This window comes from Heterocephalus glaber, unplaced genomic scaffold, assembly GCF_053883595.1.
Source record: "Heterocephalus glaber isolate CG9 unplaced genomic scaffold, H.glaber_assembly_v1.0 deba00001537, whole genome shotgun sequence".
NCBI lineage: Eukaryota > Metazoa > Chordata > Mammalia > Rodentia > Bathyergidae > Heterocephalus > Heterocephalus glaber.
In genome coordinates this window covers 996,110-1,015,991 of record NW_028258332.1, presented here as the reverse complement: position 1 = coordinate 1,015,991, position 19,882 = coordinate 996,110, and the positions used below count along the sequence as shown (strand labels likewise).

Genomic DNA, 19,882 nt, shown 5'->3' with positions numbered 1-19,882 from the left:
TTACTAGTCCGGCCCACGGTCTGGGCGGAGAGTCCACGGCCGTACAGCAAGAAGGGTCCAGGAGCTGCCCAGCCAGGAGCTGAAGCCACAGAACACAAGGGCCAGGACTGAAGCCCCAGCCCAACTGAGGCCCGAAGCCCCCTGGAGAGTAGCCGGGAATCTGCTCCAGAAGCTGGAGGCCGCCCTCGGAAGGCCATGGTGAAGACTGGTGCTCTCGCACCTAGCGAATCTGGGCCACAGGCCTACTGGCTGGTGCCACCCACATCGGCTGGGCCGCCCCTCTCGGTTGGCTGGCCCCCACGTCAGTCATCCACAGACACACAGGAGGGCTACAGGAGGGCTTCTGTGGGGGTGGTGATGCCCTGACCAGTGCTCTCTGCAAATCCAGAGCTCAGCAGTGCACCTACTTCCCCTTCTGAAGCTTCCTGCTTGGCCAGCCTGACACCCTCTCCTGCGCCCCTCCAGCATGTGGCTTTGCCCATGGAGAATGTGCCCCTTGTCCTGAGATCCCTGGGGAATCGGGGCCACCAAGGGCAGGGGACAGTGAGGATGGCAGCGGCCGATGATGGCAGTGGCCATGCCAGCCTCCCTGCTGGCTTCCCACCTCCTTGGGTGCCCAGGGCCCAGGCCTCCGGGGGGCTTCCTGCCGGCTCTTCTGTGTGACCCCCCCAGTGCCCCGCCCCTGGTGTCAAACTGACCTCAGCCTCACTAGAAGAAGCCGTGTGGAGCCTGTGGGCCTGGCCTCCGAACACAGCCTCAGGCAGCAGGGTGCCCTAAATGTGCTTCTCCAGGTCCTGGTCCCCAAAATGCTCCCCTTGTGTCCAGTAACCATCGGGAGCTGCTGGTGGCATTCTGTGTCCTCCGAATGAAGACTGCTCCACTCTCTGAAGCGACCTCAAGGACAAAGATCAACTGGCCCCTCTCGTGTGGCAGCAACAGAATTCAGTTTGAGAAAAGCAAAGCGTGTTTTCGCAACAGCAACTACAAAGTGTCATGCAATCATGCGACAATATGGTGTCTCCCTGCACTGACCAGAAAATGACTTCTGGAATATAACGTGGGACAGGAGACACCCATGAGAAAGGACAGCATACCCTTCCTCGCGGCGACAGTGGCTCCTAGGGACCCAGTCTGGCCTGGGGAAGCCACCACTCACCAGTAGGAAGAAAAGTGGAGAGAAAAGGAGCCGGGTTTGGAGAGTGACTGGCCACGCCCCACCTCAGGTGCAGCTGCAGCTCTGGCCCTGAGCCATTTGCTGTAGCAGGGCCAGGACCTGTAGGCCGATGGTCCCAGGTCTGAGGCAGACAGCACTCGGGGGCATCTTGTCCTAGAAAGCAGAAGCCACCACGAATCCCAGGACCACACAGAGAGATGGGACAGCTTGTTGTGGCTTCCAGTGGCCAGAGGAGGCCCATGAGGGTCACATTACAGAGATTCCAAACCGCAAACCCCATTCCGCCATGGGGAGAGGTTCCTACCCTCATCCCGGGGGATTCTGGGAGGCCAGCCATGCAACACCCTTCCCTGCAGTGTGACCAGCAGTGACCCTGGGGCCCTGCTCCCTCCGGAGTATCCAGCTCACCACGGAAGGGAACAGAATGCAGATGGATCCTGGGTCAGTTCCTGGGGCACAATAGGCTGAGCATCGCAGGAGCACACCAAGCCCCGGAGGAGAGCGACAGGAATGCACCCAAGTCTGAGGCAGTCTGGCAGCACCAAGCCAGGGGAGGGGTGCCTGTGTCCACTTGCCCGAGCATGGGCCACCTGGACAGAGGGCAAGCTGAGGGGCTCCACTCCATCATGGGCGGAAGGGCAGCAGAAAGGTGAAAGTGGAGGAGAACCCAGAAGGTCTCAGGGATCCAGAAGATGAGGACAAACTGCAGCACCTGTGGCCAAGTCTGTGTGCGTGGCCTGGTACCCAGAGCAGGGCAGGCGGGGGCCACCGAGGGTGTACAGCTTCACCGTAGGATGATGGAGCCCTCCAGGCAGACTGGATCAGGGCTGCACATTTGTGAGTCACTGAAACCCGCTGCTGACTTCCGCGATTCACACCGACACTTCACAGTTTATCTCAAAGAAGCTGTTGTTCTAAAGTTAAAACTTAAAAATGAATAAATAAACTGGGAGAAAGGCAAAGGAACAGGAACACTGCTTTTTGCAGACCCTAGAAAGTCCTTGACTTTTTAGGAATGACGGCACTAGGTTTGTCACAGACACGGTGTCCTGAATCAGCTTCTGAGCACTCGGTCCGGGCCAGGAGAGCGGAGGAGCTGGTTCTACCTGCACAGAGTGCGGCCTGGGCCCCATGTTCTCCCTGCTCGGAACCCTCCCCTCTTTTGTAAATGTTTGGGATTCTCCATGAAAAAAACTTCAAGCTGCAGATTCGGGACAAGGGACCCCAGCATCCACCAATTGCCCCTCCTGCTTTCAGGGGACAGCTCGGCACGCTGGGTGGGGCCAGCCCTGGTGTCTCTGCGAGGTGACGGGACACGGGGCCCCCCACGCCCAGGGACCCCCAGCCCACGGAGCAAAGAAGCTCACTACAAGGCCTACAAGCTCAGGCGTCCAGCAAAACCCGATGGAGGGCAAGCAGCAAGGATTCTCCTGCCCGCTGTGGCCTGATGGTGGGCACGGGATGGCACTGGCCGGAGCCCCGAAGCATGCTCCACCGCAACTGCCTGGCTGGCTCCGGGAGCCAGAGCTGCAGTCCAACACTGGAAACTAACTTTAGGGCAGCAGTGTCAGACCGAAAAGACAAAGCAGCCAGACACGCAGCGGAGGGGAGGCCCCTGAAGGCAGCGAGGCCAGGAAGACAGGCACCAACTTCCGGCTGGGCCCCGGCTCCAGGGATTCGCAGCCAATGAAAAGATCTTGCTTGCTCCTAAGGAGACCTCGGCCTCCCCGCCATCCAGGCTCGGAACATCGGACCACGCCGCCGCGGTTCACAGGGAAGGCTCAGGCTGGACGGCGGGTAACCCCCGGGTCTGGGTTCCCAGCACCCACCCGCAGCTCTTCCCTGCAGCTGGCAGGAGAAGGAGGCGCCCCCTCCACACACCCCAGGCCTCCGGGCAGAGCCAGGTCTCCAAACCACCAGTTCAGGGCTTTGCAGACCTTCAGAACCCGGAAGGTGACTCGGGGCGCCTGGTGATCCACCCAGGTCCCAAAGCACCAAGGCGAGCTAAAGACAGTGAGCCCCACCCCCAGTCAGGAAGGCCAGAGCGCCCGAAACCAGGACCCTCCTCGCCCACCTGTTGGGGTCCTAGGGAATCGGGCCTTCCATCCTGAGCAGAATGACAGCCATGTCACCTCCCCCCAGGCACACAGTGGGTCCCCAGGCCCCAAGCCAGGGTCACGTGAGGAAGGTGGAGGGCTGGGGACACATGGGGGAAGGCATACAGGAGCCACTTCTCCCACGCACACAGCCTGGCACTGGCCTGGGACACTGGCTCTGCACCCACAGCCCCAATTCCAGGAAGTGACTGGACCTCGGGCATTTGGGGACCCCCAGCCACCTTGGAGTCGGTCCTCCGGGCCAGCGCCTCACGGTGGGTCGCTGGCCCTCTCCTCAGCAGGGCGTGCTGCAGGGGAAGCACCAGGAGGCTTCTCTACCTGAGCAGCACAGGGACTGTGGGGCCCTGAGAGCCACTGGCTGGTGCCAACCGGGACTCCCGACCCTCCCGTCTCAGGCTCCCCGAGGGCTGGGCCAGCGCTGGCTGAGGTCTTCCTCAGTCGTGGGGCACAGCTCCATCCCAGTCTGGGGCCCCCAAACTTGAGGCGGAATCCCGGGGCAGCCTCCTGTGCACACGTGAGGGCCCGGGACACCGACGGAGGAGTCCAGGCAGAGGCTGCCCTGGGAGGGCACCAGTGCCGGGAACCAGGGCGTCTGAAGGGGAGCCCCCCGCAGCAGCCCACATGGCCCCTCCTTTGAGGCAGACAGGACCCGTTCATTGTGCCACGCGGCTCCCTCGACCCGGGCGCACGCACAGGGCCCCACCACAGCCATGCCCGACTCCAAGCCTCACTGGTCACGTGGGGTGCCTGGTCCTGTGCCCAGGAAGGCAACGGTGCCCTCCACCAGCGTGGCTGTAGAGTGTCACAGAGCAAGCACCATTTGGAGGACACTCAAGGGCGATCGGGCCAAGGCAGACGCCCCGCCCTGTGGGAAGGAAACACCGGCTCTGGAGCCTGCTGCTAGCTGTTGAGGTCGAGCCAACTGTCTCCAGCCCTGGCCTGGACCCACCCCAGGCTCCCCAGCCTCCTCTCGGGGTTCTAAGGACTCCAACCCTGAAAACAGTCACCTTCCCGGACCTCGTGGGAAGGAGAGCGTGCAGGCACAGGCTGCACCTTCCATCTTTCACTGGCATTTCATATCTTGCCCTTATGTCGCATTTCCCCCCTTAAAATAATGTTTCTGTCTGGCTGCTTTGCCTGTGTTAAAATGACACTGTAACGTGTAATCACATGATAACATACAAATGTGTTATAACATTACTACGTGGCTTGCAGCTCTATCAGAGCACACATGTAATGATTACACTTATAACATCAGTCTGACTTGCAACGGAGCAGCTGTATCAGTCAGACAGGAGACCACAATGCTGTAACAAGCAGCCCACACCTCCATCTAGCTCTGGCTGAGTCCAGCCCAGGCCAGCAGCGGTAGAGGGTAGGGAGAACTGACCCCGTACTCAGCAAGGCTGTGTGGGAGTGACATCTGCCACCCTACCTGTCCCACTGGCCAGGGCATGCCAAGGCGGGCGCCGTCCACATGGGCTCAGAAGGAGAAGCCCTGTGTACCTCGAGGAACACTGAGATTGGGCACTGAGGTTGGGCACTGCCTGCTGCCAAGCTCCCCATTTTCTGGGGGACAGCAACGTGGAACAGCCTAAGGCAGAAGCTCAGTGTACAGCCTCTGCCTGGGAATCTGCCACCTCTCCTGTTCCACTGTCTTCCTGTGGGCAGAGGGACTGGCTCCGGTGGCACAGTGTCCACTCCCTGTGCCCTGCAGCGACTAACAGAATGTGGCCATCTGTGTGAGGGGTGCCAGAACCCACAGCCGCCCTCCACTCGAGGCCAGGTCTTGGCCTGCCAGCCATGAGGGTGAGGACGGGCTGTGCCAGCTCCCACAGACCTGGAGGCCCTGCTTGTGCTCAGGGTGCAGTCTGAGCCCACAGACTGGGGACCCCCAGGCCCCATCCAGGAGGCTATGGGTGACCCTTCTGAGGAAGTGACAACCACACCCCCTCTTCATCCACCAGCATAAGTGTCCCCTGTGTCCACTGCTCAGGGGCTGCCCCAGAGAGCCCAGAAGAAGCAAGAAGGCAGGAAAAGCCCCATCCCAAGGAGCACTGGACCCAGCAGGTGGAGAGGGGACAGCACCAGAAAAACAAAGGAGCCCCAAAGGATGTTGGGGCACCTGAGGAAAGAGGGTGCAGGTGGAGGTCACTCAGCGCCCTGGGGCCCTCAGGAAGCCAGGGTCCTTGAGGGCGTGATGAGGCCTGTCCCATGGACACTCGGAGCAGGGGCCTGAGTGAAAGTTACTCTGAAGAGGGACCCAGGGCAGGGGCCCAGCTAGGAGATGGACAGGACCCTGAGGTGGCCCTGAAGGGTCCCCCACTTGCAAGTTGGTGCCCCCAGGTCTGTCTGCTGCTGTCCTAACCAGTGCATGGGAATGTGGCCCTACCTGGACACGGGGCCAGGGCAGATGTCACTAGCTAAGATGACAGAGTGGCTGGGATCCATCCAGTGTGACCATCATCCTCAGGAAAGGGACACCGTCACACGCGCGCCCACACACACAGGGAGCCAGAGACGAGGAGCAGGAGCCCCGCAGCGCGCCAGCCGCCACTGAGAGGAGCAACCCGCATGGACTCCGTGCAGAGCCCCGCACCCTGAGCTCACGCTCCAGCCAAGGCTGTGGGTGGCAACGTCCCCTGCCCAGGGGAGCCTGCTGGTCACCTGGCCACAGTCACCCGATGCCTGCCTCAAGTCGGACCTGTGTGGCCAGGCCAGCATCGCCAGCACGGCATCATCCTGGAGCTTTGTGTGTGAACCAGGAGCGCGTCTTCCTCACTTCTAAACAGAGCTTCTGAGGCTGCCAGCTGCGCCATGGCTGCTGCCCGGAGCACAGCGCTGTAAAGCGCGACAGTAAGTGTTTCTGCTGGCTTTGAAGTTGTACTCCACAGCTCCCTCTCCCCCTCAGGTTATTTTACAGCCATTAAGAATGGGCTCCTTTTATCTGGGGCCTTCAACTAATTGAATTTTTTAAAACACTGTTTTTATAGAAAAGCTGGCGTGCTCCTGGAGGACATTCCTCTGTAATCCGCTGCCGCAGTAATTGAAAGTGGGCGCAACACACCGGTCACTGCCACTCCGTTTTAACCTGGGAACCGTGATGCCCCTGCAAGGCTGCGAGACCCGGAAGGCCACTTTCATGTCCAGGGCTGTTCGGGTCCCTGACACCTGCTCCTGAATGATCCTGAAGGGGACGCCCCAGTAGTCCTGGGACAGCCGGAAGCAAGCACAGTAACTTGTAGATGTCCCTGAGTTCCTGGGCTTTTTCTGGGGCATCACTGCCGTGTTCATGCAGACCTCTGGGAAGCCAGCGAGGAGCCAGGGCTGTGTCTCGGTGCCTGGTGGGGCCGGCCGGGCCCGGCAAGGCTGCCCTCCCTTGCCTCCTTTCCTTCCTCTGCCTGGCCTGTGGGGTCACCATTTGGTGCCTGTCCCCCTCCACCCCTGAAGCTGCATTTGTACACAACACTGTGGGATGGGCTGGCACCTCAGGGCCCTGACGGAACGCATCCTGTCCTCTGTGAACCCCAGCAGCAACAGGCGGCCCTGTTTCCAGCCCTCCCTCTGGCTGTGGTTTAGTATTTTTTCCGTCCTTTGCACAAACATGAGCTCAACTATACAAGATACTTTTGTGCATTTCCTCTTGAACACGTCACACACCTCACAACAGTGTTCACTTCCAGGCCAAGCTGCGCACTGCTTCCTCACGCCACGATTGGGAACCAGCCTCATGTGGCCGCTTGCAGCCTGGGCTTTGCTGCTGTAGTTGTGTTGGGTGCGCATCTCGAATGCATTCAGCGTGCAGACCGCAGGTGCTGTTCAAATTAACAGCCTTCCTTTATAGCCCCGGACGCTCCTTCAGATTCGAAGGTGCCCCTCCCGACTGTAGGAAGAGACCACGTCCCCACTCCTGCTCCCTGGCCTGGTTCCCACAGCACAAGGCCGGGGCAGCAGGAGGAGGCCCAGCCACACCTCTCGAGGTCACGCAGCAGGCACCGCACACCTCTGCCCAGTCTCCTGATGCCACCTGCTCTTCTGCTGAGTCAGGTCCCCTGAGGACAGGGGGCGGTGAGCGGCCCAGCTGCCCCACCTTGCATGGTGGGTCTCTGTGGCCTCCTGGGTCCCCAGCGGGTGGGCAGGAGGCCGAGGCTGTGGACCCCATGGCCTGGTCGGCTGCCCAGGTGCCAGGCCTGCCCCTCTACCACCCTGGGTGGACCCAGGACCACTCCTGTGCAGAGGGCCCGGCTGCAAACTCGACACTCAGCCACTGCCTTGCAGCCGGGAAGGAGCCGCTCTCCTGTCACAGCAGCGATGAAGGCGGCGGGCACAGGCAGCTGCTCTGACTTGGGTCACCTCAGTTCTGAAACAGGCCGGGTTAGGTCAGGTGTAGTACAGGGTCCGCGGGCCTGGGGCTGGCCAGGTGGTGAGGAACCCCGGATATAAGCCTCTGGCCTCCAGGGACCTTGTCCATGAGCTCGGGTGCTGCTCCTGCTGGGCTCTCGCTGGGGTCATGAAGCAGAACTCCATGGACGTGCACTGAGTTCAGGTGCAAACCAGCTGCATACAGACACCTGGCTCCCATCCGGCTCTCAAGTCTGAGTTCCAGTACCCAGAGGCTGTGCTGGGAGGATCACAAGGCAGGACTGGGCTGCACAGTGAGCTCCAGCCTCACGGCACAGCGAGACGCTGTCTCAGTAGGGAAGAAAGAGTCTCAGCTCCACGGGAGCTCGCAGGGAAGCGTGCTGCGCACTGCGCACGGAGCCTCTCACAAGGCACAGGAGCCCACAGGACAGGAGCAGGTGGGCACGCTCTTCCTCCTCCGCCCCCACCTTCCTCTGCACCATAAAGGCCCCTGCCAGTCCAGCTCCCCAGCAGCTCTGAAGCCAGCACAGGCCAGCCTGGCTCGAAGAGTGGCCCTCAGCCTCCATGACCCTGAGCCCGGCTAACACACAGAGGCCTGGCTGCCCTGGTTTCCCCAGAGCAGAGTCCTGCAGGCTCCTGCACACACCTGCCTCCGAGGCACTGAGGGCCGGGTGTCTCAGGGCAGGGAGGGGGGCTGGCCTGCAGCCCCGAGAGCCATGAGTGACAGTGATGCAAGCAGTCACTGTACCTGCCCAGCAGCTGCAGAGGACTCCAAAGGGAAACACGGAAAAAGGAAAAAATCTGCAAGTAACTGCTTCAGATTCTCTGGGCCAAGGGCTCAGGCGTCACCGTTCGGCGCAGTGGTGGCAGAAGCAAGACTGTGTGGCTCTTGAAGGGGAAATGATGAGGCGGTGGATAAAGGGCGGAAGAAGGAGGCATTGCCTGGCCACACAGTGCCAGCCCCGGCAGTGAGGCAGGCCAGAAGGTCCTGCAACCCTGGCCACTCCCTCTGTGCCCCTGTGACCTCTACCAGGGCTCCACTCCACCCAGAGGGTCCCCAGGAGACCACATCAGGGCTCCTGCAGACAGGGCCGGGCGGGAGGCGGACCCGACCCGACTCACCCGACCCTCCCAGGCTGGTAGGGTGCAGGCCCAGAGCCCCCAGCAGCTTGTCACCTTGACCCAGTCCCGCCCAGGCCCACTACCCAGCGCCCAGGTGGCCAGGGACCAGTAGGCCCCAAGGAGAGGAGAGAACCAGCACTGGGCCCGCTTGCCAGGGAGCGTGGGTTCCCGCTGAGAGCCCAGCCTGTGCCCAGGGGTGGCCACGGGGGCAGGGGCCTTCGACCAGAGCTCTGGAGTTCAGAAGGAGGACACCCATCCGCGGGGTGGGCCCAGTGGGCCAGGAGAGCTGCGCGAGGGCCAGAGCCCAGGCCTTGCTCGGCACGGGGCTGGAGGGCGGCTGTGGGGCCAAATCGGGGCACGCGCCTTTCCTGGCCCGCAGAGGGCGGGGTGTCGCCCAGGCCGGAACCGCGCACGCACCCCGCACCCGCACCCGGCGGCGGCCGGGCGGAGGGAAAGTTGGCAGGAGCGCGGCGCCGCGGGGGAAGCGTTCATGGGCGGCCGCGTGGGAGCCGCGCGCCCGCTCGCCCACGTCACGCCGGTGCGGGCTCGGCTGACAACCGCGGCGCCTGGGGACGCCGGCGCGCTCTGCTCGCCAGGTGCTCCGCCTGGAAATGTCTCCATTAGTTGTCGCCCGCTCCCCTCCGGAGCGCGCGCGCCGAGCGGCCGCGCAGAGCCCTCGTGGGCGGCCAGGAGCGGCCCAGCGCCCCCGCAGGTAGGCGAATCCCGGTCCCGGACCGGTCCCGTCCCGCGCGCCGCCCCCGCCCCCGCCCCCGCCCCGGGCTCCGAGACCCCTCCCCCTGCGCGGGGGGCGGAGGCGCGCGCGGCGCCGAGGGGCGCGGGCGGTGGTGGCGCGGCGACTCGGTACGTCCTGGGCTGCGCGCTGCTCCGCGGCCCGGGCGGGCGCTCCCGGCGCAGGTAGGCTCGAGCTCGGCCACGCAAACTTTGCGAGGGTCGCTCAGGCGCTGGAGGGGACAAAGTTTTCTGCTCGCCGCCGGGGCCTCCGGAGGGCGCCGCGCAGACTGCAAGTTTCGGGAAGCGGCACGGGGAGGGACGCGAGGCTCAAGGCGCGGGGCGCGGGCAGAGCCGAGGGCAGGGGGAGGGGGCGCCGCGGCTGAGCGCAGGGACGGGGCCCGGGGGCATCTGGGGACCGGACTCGGCGGGCACCCTGGGCGGGGGGGAGCGCCCCAGGGTTCGCCCAAGCTGCACTCGACGCCTGGAGCGAGCGGCTCCAGGCCCAGGCGCCTGCCGACAGCGAGCAGAGTGGGCGCCCAGGCTTGGCCCAAGGCCTCAGGAGAGAGACCCTTGCCGGGCACCCGGACTCCCGCCTGTATCTTGGCCGGGTCAACTTTCCTGGGCTAGAAAGCGCTCCCGAAAGGGTGGCCTGGTTCAGTCTGGCTCCAGGACTGGGCTGGTCACAGGAATGCTGGGCCGGGCCAGTCTCCCTGAGGCCTCCCCTCTCAGAGGGCCCACACCAGTTCTGCCAAAACAGGTGGCCCACGGGCTCCTGGCGTTCTGGACTGAGGCCCTCCGCCCCTGCGTCCTGCTCAGGCCCTCTCCGAACTGTTTCAGAGCTTTCACCGAAGCTGGGCTGCCCAGTCCAGGGAGCTGCTGTGTTTATACCTCGGCCTCTGCAGGCTTGGGGCGCAGCATGCCTCGAGGACTCCTGGGGGTCTATCTGCTCTTGCTGAACTGGTGCCTCAGCTCAAGGCTCTGGCTTTTAGAAAGGTCATTGGACAGCTGCCCCTGTACTCCTGGGATACGGGTGGCCTAGTGCCCTTGACCCGGGCAGGGGCCAGGGCCAGACTGCAGGTCACCACAGGCTATCTGTGGGCATAAGAAGCAGCTGGCAGACTGACCTTGCGTCCAGGATTGGAGAGGGGGCCTGAGTGGACCAGACAAGGTCGTGAGAGCCCTGCGTGGCTGGCTGAGCCCCCCAGGCGCTTGGGCCCGCCCCGAAGTAGGTGGAGATGGATGTGCAGCAGCCAGAAAGTGGGGTCCAGCAATCCAGGTCTCCAGGTGTGGGAAGGGTCGCTCCGGAGAACTAGGGGCTGCTGGGGACTAGAAGGCTGTGCAGGCTGAAAGGCAAACCCCAGGATGTTGGAGGAGCCGGATGAAGCCCATAACCCCTCAAAGCTCCCCACGGACTGCATGCTCCCACCCAGGGCCAGGTGGGGCATAGCGCTCAGAAGAAGAGGGCAACCTGTTCAGGGCAGCCTTCGGGAGGGCTGGGACAGGTCTCCTGGGAAGCAAAGGGCGCGGCCTGGGTGGAGCCCCAAGACCCAGGCCCGGGAGGCCGGGGAGACCCGGCCCAGCTGCGCTTCCCGGCCTGGGCTGGGGAGGGAGCTTCAGAAGGGCCAGTGATGGGGAGCAACGCCCCTCTCCCGGGGGCCCGGCCTCACCTGACCTCGTCTTCGGGAGAGAGCGGGTTGTTTGTAAACAATAAATAATGGAAAGTAGGGGACGCTGGGCTGCAGAACTAGTGGGCCTGGGAGGAGGGAGATGGGGGAAGGGAGGACAGGAGGAAGAGGGAGACCAGATTCATTTCCACCCGAGAAGCCCCGTGGCTACTTTCTGATTATTTACAGGAAGGCGGTATTAGCAATTCAGGTGAGAAAGAAAGAAACGGCCTGCCACGAAATCAATACAGAATTCAAAAACAATTATTAATGTCATTTGACTCGTGTTCTTTATATACCTCTCCCAGCTACGGCGCTAAACTGTCTGAATAATCTGCATGGGGCGGCTATTCATTATTTCCGAAGGTTTCCCTTTGCCAGCCTCTCGGACGCGGCCGGCTTCGGTCCAGCGCGATCAGCGAACTGTATTTTCATCTGTAAATTAAAGCAATTACGCAGCAGATATTATATGATGTGTGCTGCGGTCTCCAGATAGTCATCAATCACCTTCAACAGAGCTGTCAGAGGCGCAGATTCCGTTTCTGGGAGGCAGCCTCGCAGCTGGGGAGAGGGTGAAAACGTCATCATTAATTAGAGGGTGACCCCGGGGCTATTCACAGGTCTGCGCCCAGGAATCTTCCTGAGCAAGTCTGCACAGAGCCCCCGCGTGGTTCCGCTCCGGCCCAGCCGAGCGGCAGGGCGAGCTCAGCTCGGGCCTCAAGGACCGCGGAGCCCCAGGCCGGGCGCGAGTTCCGGGGAACCTGGCCTCCAGCGCGCCGGGCTCCGGCAGAACTCGGGCGTCCTGACCCCTCCCCGGGTTCCCGTGCGGCCCAGGCTGGAAGCGGCGCGGTGCGGGGGCACCTCGGGCAAGTGCCCAACACCTCTCTCCCCAGCGCCTCGGCCTGCCCGGCTCGGCCGGGTGCAGCGAGCCGCCCAGGCGCCCTGCCGAGTTGGGAACCCGCTCTCGCCTCGAGCTCGGGCAGGGGCGTCCGGCAGCCCGGAGCTCGACCAGGAGGGGCAGAGGGCGCCCCGGGGGCGGAGAAGCGGCAGGGGAGCGAAGGCGGTGGCGGGCCGAGGGGGAACTTCGGTGACCTGTGGGGGAGGGGCCTCCGCTGGGGTCGCCTAGGTCCTGCGTGGCATAGCCGCGGGCGCGGTTCTAGGGAGGCGCCGCAGCTCCTGCCCCGCGACCCGGGGTGCTGGGCATGGGGCCGGTGTGGGGACTGCTGGTGGCCCAGAACGCGGGGCAGGGCTGCGGCGCCGGGACGCGCCGCGGCGAACAATGGTGCGCGGGGCGCCCCTCCACCCGGACGCGGCCCATCTTGAGCGTTGATTACATCTTCACCCGAGACTCACCCGCGTGTCCCCTCCTAGATCTCATTTGTAATTGAGACTAATGATTATAGGGGGGCGGGAAGGAGCAGCTGCTCATTAATTAATTTCTAATTAAAAGTGCCTTCCGTGCCGGTGACTAAGGAGGAACACGCTTCGCCAGGGCGGTATCGACTCCGGGGACGGAGCCCATTTGTTAGCGCCCAGCGCCCCGCGCCCCGCCCGGCCCGGGCCGAGTGACCCGCGCGTCCGCGGCCGGCGTGGGCTGACGTCAGCGCCCTGCAGAGAGAGCGGCGCACGTCCGACTTGACGGTTCGCGCGACACATTTGCTCCCATATTTTGCAAAATATGTATTTCTGTCGCCACTGCGAGGCCGGTCGGTCCCAGAGACCCCTCCAGGCGCCGGGTTTGGAAGCGGAGGCCGCCACCGCTCACTTTCCGGCCCGGCTGGAAAAGTTGGTGGCGGGGCGCGGTAACCGGCTCCCTCGCTTCGCCCTCCCAGCGCCTAGGAGCCCGCCGCCCCGCCCCGCAGCCAGCCCCGCCGCGCCCCGGGCCGCCCGCCATGTCCTACCCGCAGTTCGGATACCCCTACGCTTCCGCCCCGCAGGTAAGGGGGCCGCGGCGAGGCCCGCCCTGAGCCCGCTTGTGCCCCGAGGGCGCCAGAGCCCCAGCCAGACGAGGCCCCAGCCGGAGCAGGCCCCAGCCAGGACGAGGCCCCGGGCGCAAGTGGCCCAGGCGGCCGGGCGGGCGGGAGGGCGCGGGTGGGGCCGGGCGGCCGTGGGGTCGGCGCACCCTTCCTCGCCCTCTCCCCGCAGCTGCTCATGGCCGCCAACTCCCTGGGCGCGTGCTGCGAGCCTGGCGGCCGCGCGCTGCCCGAGTCCAGCCCCGCCGCGCCCGCGCAGGCGCCCGTCTACTGCCCGGTCTACGAGGGCCGGCTTCTGGCTGCCGCGCGCCACGACCTGGGCTCGGCGGCGCTCGGCGTCTACGGGGGCCCCTACGCCGGCGCGCAGGGCTACGGCAGCTACGCCGCCTACGGCTCCGAGGCGTCGGCCTTCTACTCGCTGGTGAGGCCCCACGCCCGCTCCAGCGCGGGCCACCGCTCCCCAGCTGCGGGGGTGGGGGGACGCCGTATCGGGCGTGTGTATTGTCTTCCTTCTAATCCATCACTGGCTCGGGCGGAGCGCACACCCAGGCCTCCAGGGCCCGCGGGCGGCTCCGCTCCCTCCCCTTCCTCCCCCTTCCTCTCCCCTCCCCCTCTTCCCCTCACCCCACCTTTAGCCTTCTCTCCATCCCAGTTCCCTGACTCTCTTCCTCCTCGAGCCACCCTAGGGAACCTGGTACCGGGACGGGGCTCTCCCGAGGGCCCGCCCGAGGACGGGGCTGCGAGCCGGGGTGTGTCCCCGAGCTGTGACCCCAGACGCCTCCCTGGCTCCTACAGAACAGCTTCGACTCTAAGGATGGGTCGGGATCTGCCCACTCGGGGCTCGCACCAGCCGCAGCCGCCTACTACCCCTACGAGCCTGCCCTGGGCCAGTACCCCTATGACAGGTGAGGGACCTCCAGCCACTACGCCTCCATGCCCATCCGGGAAGGGGGGTCCTGCTCTTCACCACCCCTGTACCTTGCCACAGCCGCCCCACACACACCCCTTCTTTGGGGACCGCTAGGATCCTCTGGGTGCTGGGGCTTTTCGGGCAGACCGGTCTCAAAGGCCCAGGAGGCCAGGCCAAGCAGGGCCTTGGGTGCCGCCCTGCACCCCAGGAGGTGCAGCCCTCTCCCCTGCAGGGGAACCCGAGGAGGAAACCCCACACCCAGCCTGGGACAAGAGGCGCAGACACCCCAGTTCAGCACAGCCACTGAGCCCTCATTGGCTACTCCACCTGGTGTGAGGCCCTTTCTGCCTAGGGCCTACACGTTAGGGTGCAGGCTCCTGTGTCTGCGATATGTGTTTACGGTTTGCAGATCAAAGGCGGAGGAGCAGAGCCCCGAGTGACAGAGGCCATGACCTCGCTTGGGAAGGAGCCAGCTCCCTGTCATTTTAATAACATTATCTTCGCCCTGGGCCACAAAAGGCAGGGCGGCACCCACCCCAGGCTGGGTCCCCGGCGGACCCCAGTCAAGCAGCCCTAATAAGCGCAGACCTTCCGGAGGCAGAGCCCTGGTCTGTGCCAGCCACCCCCACCCCACGACCCCCGTCTGCAGGTACGGGACCATGGACAGCGGCACACGGCGCAAGAACGCCACCCGCGAGACCACCAGCACGCTGAAGGCCTGGCTGCAGGAGCACCGCAAGAACCCCTACCCCACCAAGGGCGAGAAGATCATGCTGGCCATCATCACCAAGATGACCCTCACGCAGGTCTCCACCTGGTTCGCCAACGCGCGCCGGCGCCTCAAGAAGGAGAACAAGATGACGTGGCCAGCCAGGAACAAGTGCACGGACGAGAAGCGGCCCTATGCGGAAGGCGAGGAGGCCGACCAGGAGGAGGCCGGGGAGGAGCCCCTCAAAAGCGCCAAGACTGAAGGTGCTGGGAGGTTGGCCTTGGGGATCAGCCGGCACCCTTCCCGCGGTTAGGACACCGGGGTGGCGAAGTGGGCGAAGGGTCCGGGCCCCCAAGCACTTGGAGCCTTCCTTCTGTAGGCCCTGGGGTGCTTACAGAACCAGGCCCACTTTGCCCTGGGGTGCCCGCCTTGATTCCCAGCCGAACCCCACCCCGTCTTTCTATTGGTAATACCTGAAGGAGAGGGGAGGCTGGGAGGGGCCTGGCACTTGGCCCACCCCGCTCGGGATGGGTCCCCCCCCCTCCGGGTTTAAGAGGAGGCAGCGCCCGGACTGACCTCTGCCCTGTTCCCTCCAGTGATGGAGCCTGTGGGCAAAGAGGACAAGGAGCTGGAGCTCAGCGACCTGGATGACTTCGACCCCCTGGAGGCCGAGCCCCAGGACTGCGAGCTGAAGGCGTCCTTCTCCGCCCTGGACAGTGGCACCCTGGAGCGCGTCCCCCGGCCGGAGGGCCCCACCCCTCTCCCGGGTGCCCCAGGCAAGGAGGCCTCGGGCGCCCTCAGGATGCCCCTGGCTGCCGCAGGAGGGGCCGCCCTAGAGGAGGACCTGGAGAGCACCGGGATCTGCCTCCGGAGCTCAGGGGCAGGGCCGGAGCCACAGCTGGGCCCAGAGGGCCGCCCTCGGGCCTGCGAGGCCAAACTGGGCTTCCCGCCCACCCAGAGCGGGGCATCGGGGGCGCTGGAGACCAAGCCACGCATCTGGTCCCTGGCCCACACTGCCACTGCCTCCGCGGCCACCACCCTGAACCAGACGGAGTTTCCCTCCTGCATGCTCAAGCGCCAAGGCCCCGTGGCCCCTGCAGGCGTATCCCCGACGCCCGCCACATCCTCACCCGCAGTCCTGGCCTCCTCTGTGGCCCTGGAGAGGCACCAGGACTCCCCAGTGACCAGCCTCAGAAACTGGGTGGACGGGGTCTTCCACGACCCCATACTCAGGCACAGCACTTTGAACCAGGCTTGGGCCACTGCCAAGGGCACCCTCCTGGATCCGGGGCCACTGGGACGCTCGGTGGGGGCGGGCACCAATGTGCTGACGGCGCCCCTGGCCCGAGCCTTCCTGCCCACTGCACCCCAGGACACCCCAGCTGCGGGCACCGCCCGGGATCTGCTGGCCCTGCCCAAGGCGGGCGGCAAGCCCTTCTGCACCTGAGCCTGAGGTCCAGGTGGGGAGGGCGGGGCTCTTTTCTACTGAGATTCCAAAGGAAGGCGAGGCCAGCCGCCTGCGGAGAGGGAGGAGCTGCAGTGGTCTCCCAGGGCTTTGGGCGGAGCCCTGTCTGCCGTCCCACCCGGTCCGGAGTCAACTCCGCCAGCCTTCCGGAACTCCAAACCTGCCTGAGTGCTCAGAGCAGCGGGAGACCCAAGCATAAAGTTTACGTCCAAAGTTTACATGGGGAAGGCGTTTGGGTTCCAGGCATGCAGTGTGGGCTGCAGAGCACAGCCCCTCATCTGACTCCATCCTGCCGGCAGCGCTCACCGACAGCACCTCCACCAACTGCACACGGCTGCACACTCCCGACTGAAACAGTTACGCTTTTTTAAATGTTATGTGCACACCAATAATTGCCTGCTTCAGAGAGAGGCAGATATAACAAAACCAATAAAACCTTGTGGCGGTGTTTGCGTTGCAGAAAAGAACACGTTTGGAACCCTGGGACTTGCTGGGTGGGTGTGCACCAGAGTCCACCCCACTCAAGTCCCTGCCAACCCAGGACCAGGATGGTCACTCTGAAGTTACGAGGTGCGTGGGACTGGAAATGTAAATTCTTCCTCTTTGCCAGACTCCAGGATGTTCTTGGGGGTTACCAGGGATCGAACCAAGGCAGGCCCTGTGCCACTGAGCCAAATCCCCGGCCCCAACTCCAGGATTTTGAGCAAAGGGGTTGCTTTGACTGAATTAGAATTAAGCTTTCTGAAGTCCAGAGGCTCGGTCCTGGGGTGGGGCCATCTCTGCTCCCTGCCTCTCCCTTGGCACACCCTTCTCCGGAGTCTGGCAGCCTTGGGCAGTGCCCACCGCCCCACCCCGCCTGCCCTCCCTTAGGGACCGGCTTTCCGCTTCCACTGCTCGGAAAGTGAAACGCAAAGCCGAGAGCCCTCTCTGGAGGAGCCCCCTGGGGGCTGGGAAGGCAAGGGCGGAGCCTTCCTGTGGTTCCCGCCCTGGGCACCTGCAGCCAAGCGCGATACTGGGTTCCCCACTCGTGTCCCCGGCCTGCTGGTGGTGCCCATTGAGTCGGAGGTCTTCGCCCTCTCCCTCCCTGTGGTGTCAGGCTGGCGCCTGCTCCTGGCTCTCCATGTGCCCAGAAGCCCCGGGCTCTGGGTCCCCTCCTGCCTCTGGAGTATGCAGTGTGCAAGGGAGATGAGAGTGGAAGCCTTGTGCTGATGAGCACGAGCGAGGCGGCCTGTCCCAGTCCTTGCCCCCGGTGGCCAGCACAGAGTCCACTTCCCAGGCAGGATGGGTGCTGCAGAGCTTGCCTCCTGGAGCCAGGTGGGTGGGACGGCCCCACAGAGTCCCACGCTCTGGAAATGGCCCCGGGCGGGCCAGGCCCAGAGGAGAGCAGGCCTGATGGCTCAGAGGGCTGGTATCGGGTGAGTCTCGGCAGCCCCTAGAGACACTACCGCTGCGCTGGGTTTCTGGGCCTCGCTGGGTACCCCAGTGTTGGGGCCCACCCTGGCCCCAGACAGGGAGCTGGGCCCCCAGGCCCCGAGTTCGGACCCTGAGTGCAGACCCCAGCCGCCCCTGAGCCGGGCCAGCCACGCGGTAATTGGATTGTACCAGCCTGGCGCTGTCACCGCGTTGACTTTCGCTCCCGTGGATGATATTATCGAGATTCGGAAGCTCGCCGCTGATGTGCCTGTCAAAAGCCTGCAGCAGGAGCCCCCGGCCTGGCGAGCGAGCATCAGCCAAGATAATTTGAAGTGAAATTTTCATTTTGACAGTAAACCCCTCAATTTCTAAAGGCTGCGCGCTCCAAGAGCTCCATGGCAGGGAGGCTTTGCAGAAAGCCCATGTCTTAGACTGAAAAGGGCAAAAGAACTCGAATTAGTTGTAATAGATAAAAGGGCAAAAATAAAGAGCCAAGGGTACTTGACAGTAATAGCGAAAGTGGAGTCTCCGGGGAGACTTGTTTCGGCCGGAGGCTGGGGCGGCAGGAATTTTAATGCGGCTGCGGAGGGCAGCGAGCGCGCCCCCACCCTAGCCCTAGACAAAGCCAGGCCTTTCCCAGAAAAGGAGGCTTCCCGGGCCGGCCTCAGGGTGACAGCTGCGGAGGCAGAATCGGGTCTGGGCGGGGCCTGGAGCCCCCCCCCCGCCCCGTCCCGCTGAGGGCGGAGCTCGGGCACACCCTCCAGAGAGCGGCGGCAGCCCAGGTTCCAGATCGCTGCTCTGCAGCCCCAACTAGCCACCCTGGGGACCTCTGGCAGCACTAGGAATCCCACGTCCCAGGAGCCCCGTCCCGGGGGAATAGCTGCCCAAAGTGCCTTATTTACATCATCCTCGAGACAATGAAACACAGGCATCAGGGGGAGGCGCCTCGGCACACGCTAGGGGCCACACAGCAGAGCACACCCGAAGCTGAGCCCGTCACTCTGACCACCCCTCACTTGGGCACAGCCTGCAAGATTTGCCAGGGACCCCAGGGGTGCCATGGCGACAGTACAATCCCACAGGGGTGGGCGCCTGCGCAGGAGAGCACGGGAGGTCGTGGGCTCAGGCAGAGCCTCGGGGCAGCATCTCAGGGGCTTCTCCAGGGAGAGGGTGTCAGGAAGGGGCTGGGGCCAGAGCGGCAGCGCCGGACGCACTGGCCACTCAGGCGTGGCAAATGCAAACACTCCGAGGAGAGGCTAAATTAACGGTGCTCTTTACATAGAGCCCAAATAAAACTGTAATCAGCGGCGCGTTACTTTTCATTAAGCGAGTCTGACAGCAGCATATTCAGGCCCGACCGGGAGCAGGCGTGGGAAATATACGGCTTCCCCGGCCAGCAGGCCCGGGCTAAGATAATTCCTTAAGCTCCATTAACAGCTCGTAGCCGCAGGAAATGGGCTCAGGAAAACATCTCCAAATCTAAAAGCTTTATCGACCCCTCAAACCGTGGCTGATGATGGTTCCATTTTTTTCTTTTTTTCCTTCCCTTTCCTTTCTTCCTCCTCCCTCTCTCTCTCTCTCTCTCTCTCTCTCTCTCTCTCTCTCTCTCTCTCTCTCTCTCTCTCTCTCTCTCTCTCTCCTTAAGGAGAGACATCCAGCTAGGTAATAGAGTCTGACAGGACACCTTCTTAACTAGAGAGAGGCAGGGAACCGGCCCTTAAATGATATTTAAAAGCCAACCAATTAAGATTTAAAGTGGTCATCTCCTGAGATTATGCAGGCGATTTATGCCACCTACTCCTCGGCAGGCAGCCTGGGCTGCTGCGCTGATGAGACAGCCCTGCCAGGCTTCTCCCCCACTGACGGAAACCAGAGGAGCAGCCCTTTCTTCTGTGCAAGGGTTCTCGGCTGCCCTCAGGAAGGCACACCCCGGTGGCCTCTCACGGACAGCCCTGCTTGTGGGCACAGGACCCAAGACAGTCAACAGCGGAAGAAACGCTAACCTCCCCTTCCAGGCCCCTGAAGTGTTGCCTCCTTCAGTCCTGGAGATGCGGGCTCCTGGGGAAGCCAGGAGAGGCCAAAGTTCGCCCACCCAGGGGTGCGGCCAGTTTGTTCTCATTGGAGCCCCAAGCCTAGGGCCCCTGTGGGAAGGCACAGGGCCCAGTGACCCTTTGGTGTGACCAGGGCCAGAACAATAGGACAGGGGAGGACTTAGGACCCAGGAGCAGAGGCCTGGGCCAG

General features: G+C 63.7%; 2 protein-coding genes across 4 annotated transcripts in view; one reads left to right on the top strand and one right to left on the bottom strand.

Annotated features, from left to right (window-relative positions):
* Nucleotides 1-19,882, bottom strand: part of Ndufs6 (NADH:ubiquinone oxidoreductase subunit S6) — a 77,089-nt gene that overhangs the window by 20,803 nt on the left and 36,404 nt on the right. The window lies entirely within an intron of this gene.
* Irx4 (iroquois homeobox 4) lies at nucleotides 9,200-16,584 on the top strand. 3 transcript variants are annotated; one of them, XM_087189180.1, is made up of 6 exons: nucleotides 9,200-9,487; nucleotides 13,004-13,108; nucleotides 13,317-13,565; nucleotides 13,940-14,049; nucleotides 14,704-15,026; nucleotides 15,360-16,584. In XM_087189180.1, the coding sequence occupies exons 1-6, from the start codon at nucleotides 9,266-9,268 to the stop codon at nucleotides 16,208-16,210; spliced, it is 1,860 nt and encodes a 619-aa protein (XP_087045306.1). In that variant the 5' UTR covers nucleotides 9,200-9,265; the 3' UTR covers nucleotides 16,211-16,584. The 3 variants fall into 3 exon arrangements, with proteins under 3 accessions (XP_087045306.1, XP_012927799.2, XP_087045307.1); XM_013072345.3 differs by lacking the exon at nucleotides 9,200-9,487 and adding an exon at nucleotides 9,567-9,690; XM_087189181.1 differs by lacking the exon at nucleotides 9,200-9,487 and adding an exon at nucleotides 9,720-12,812.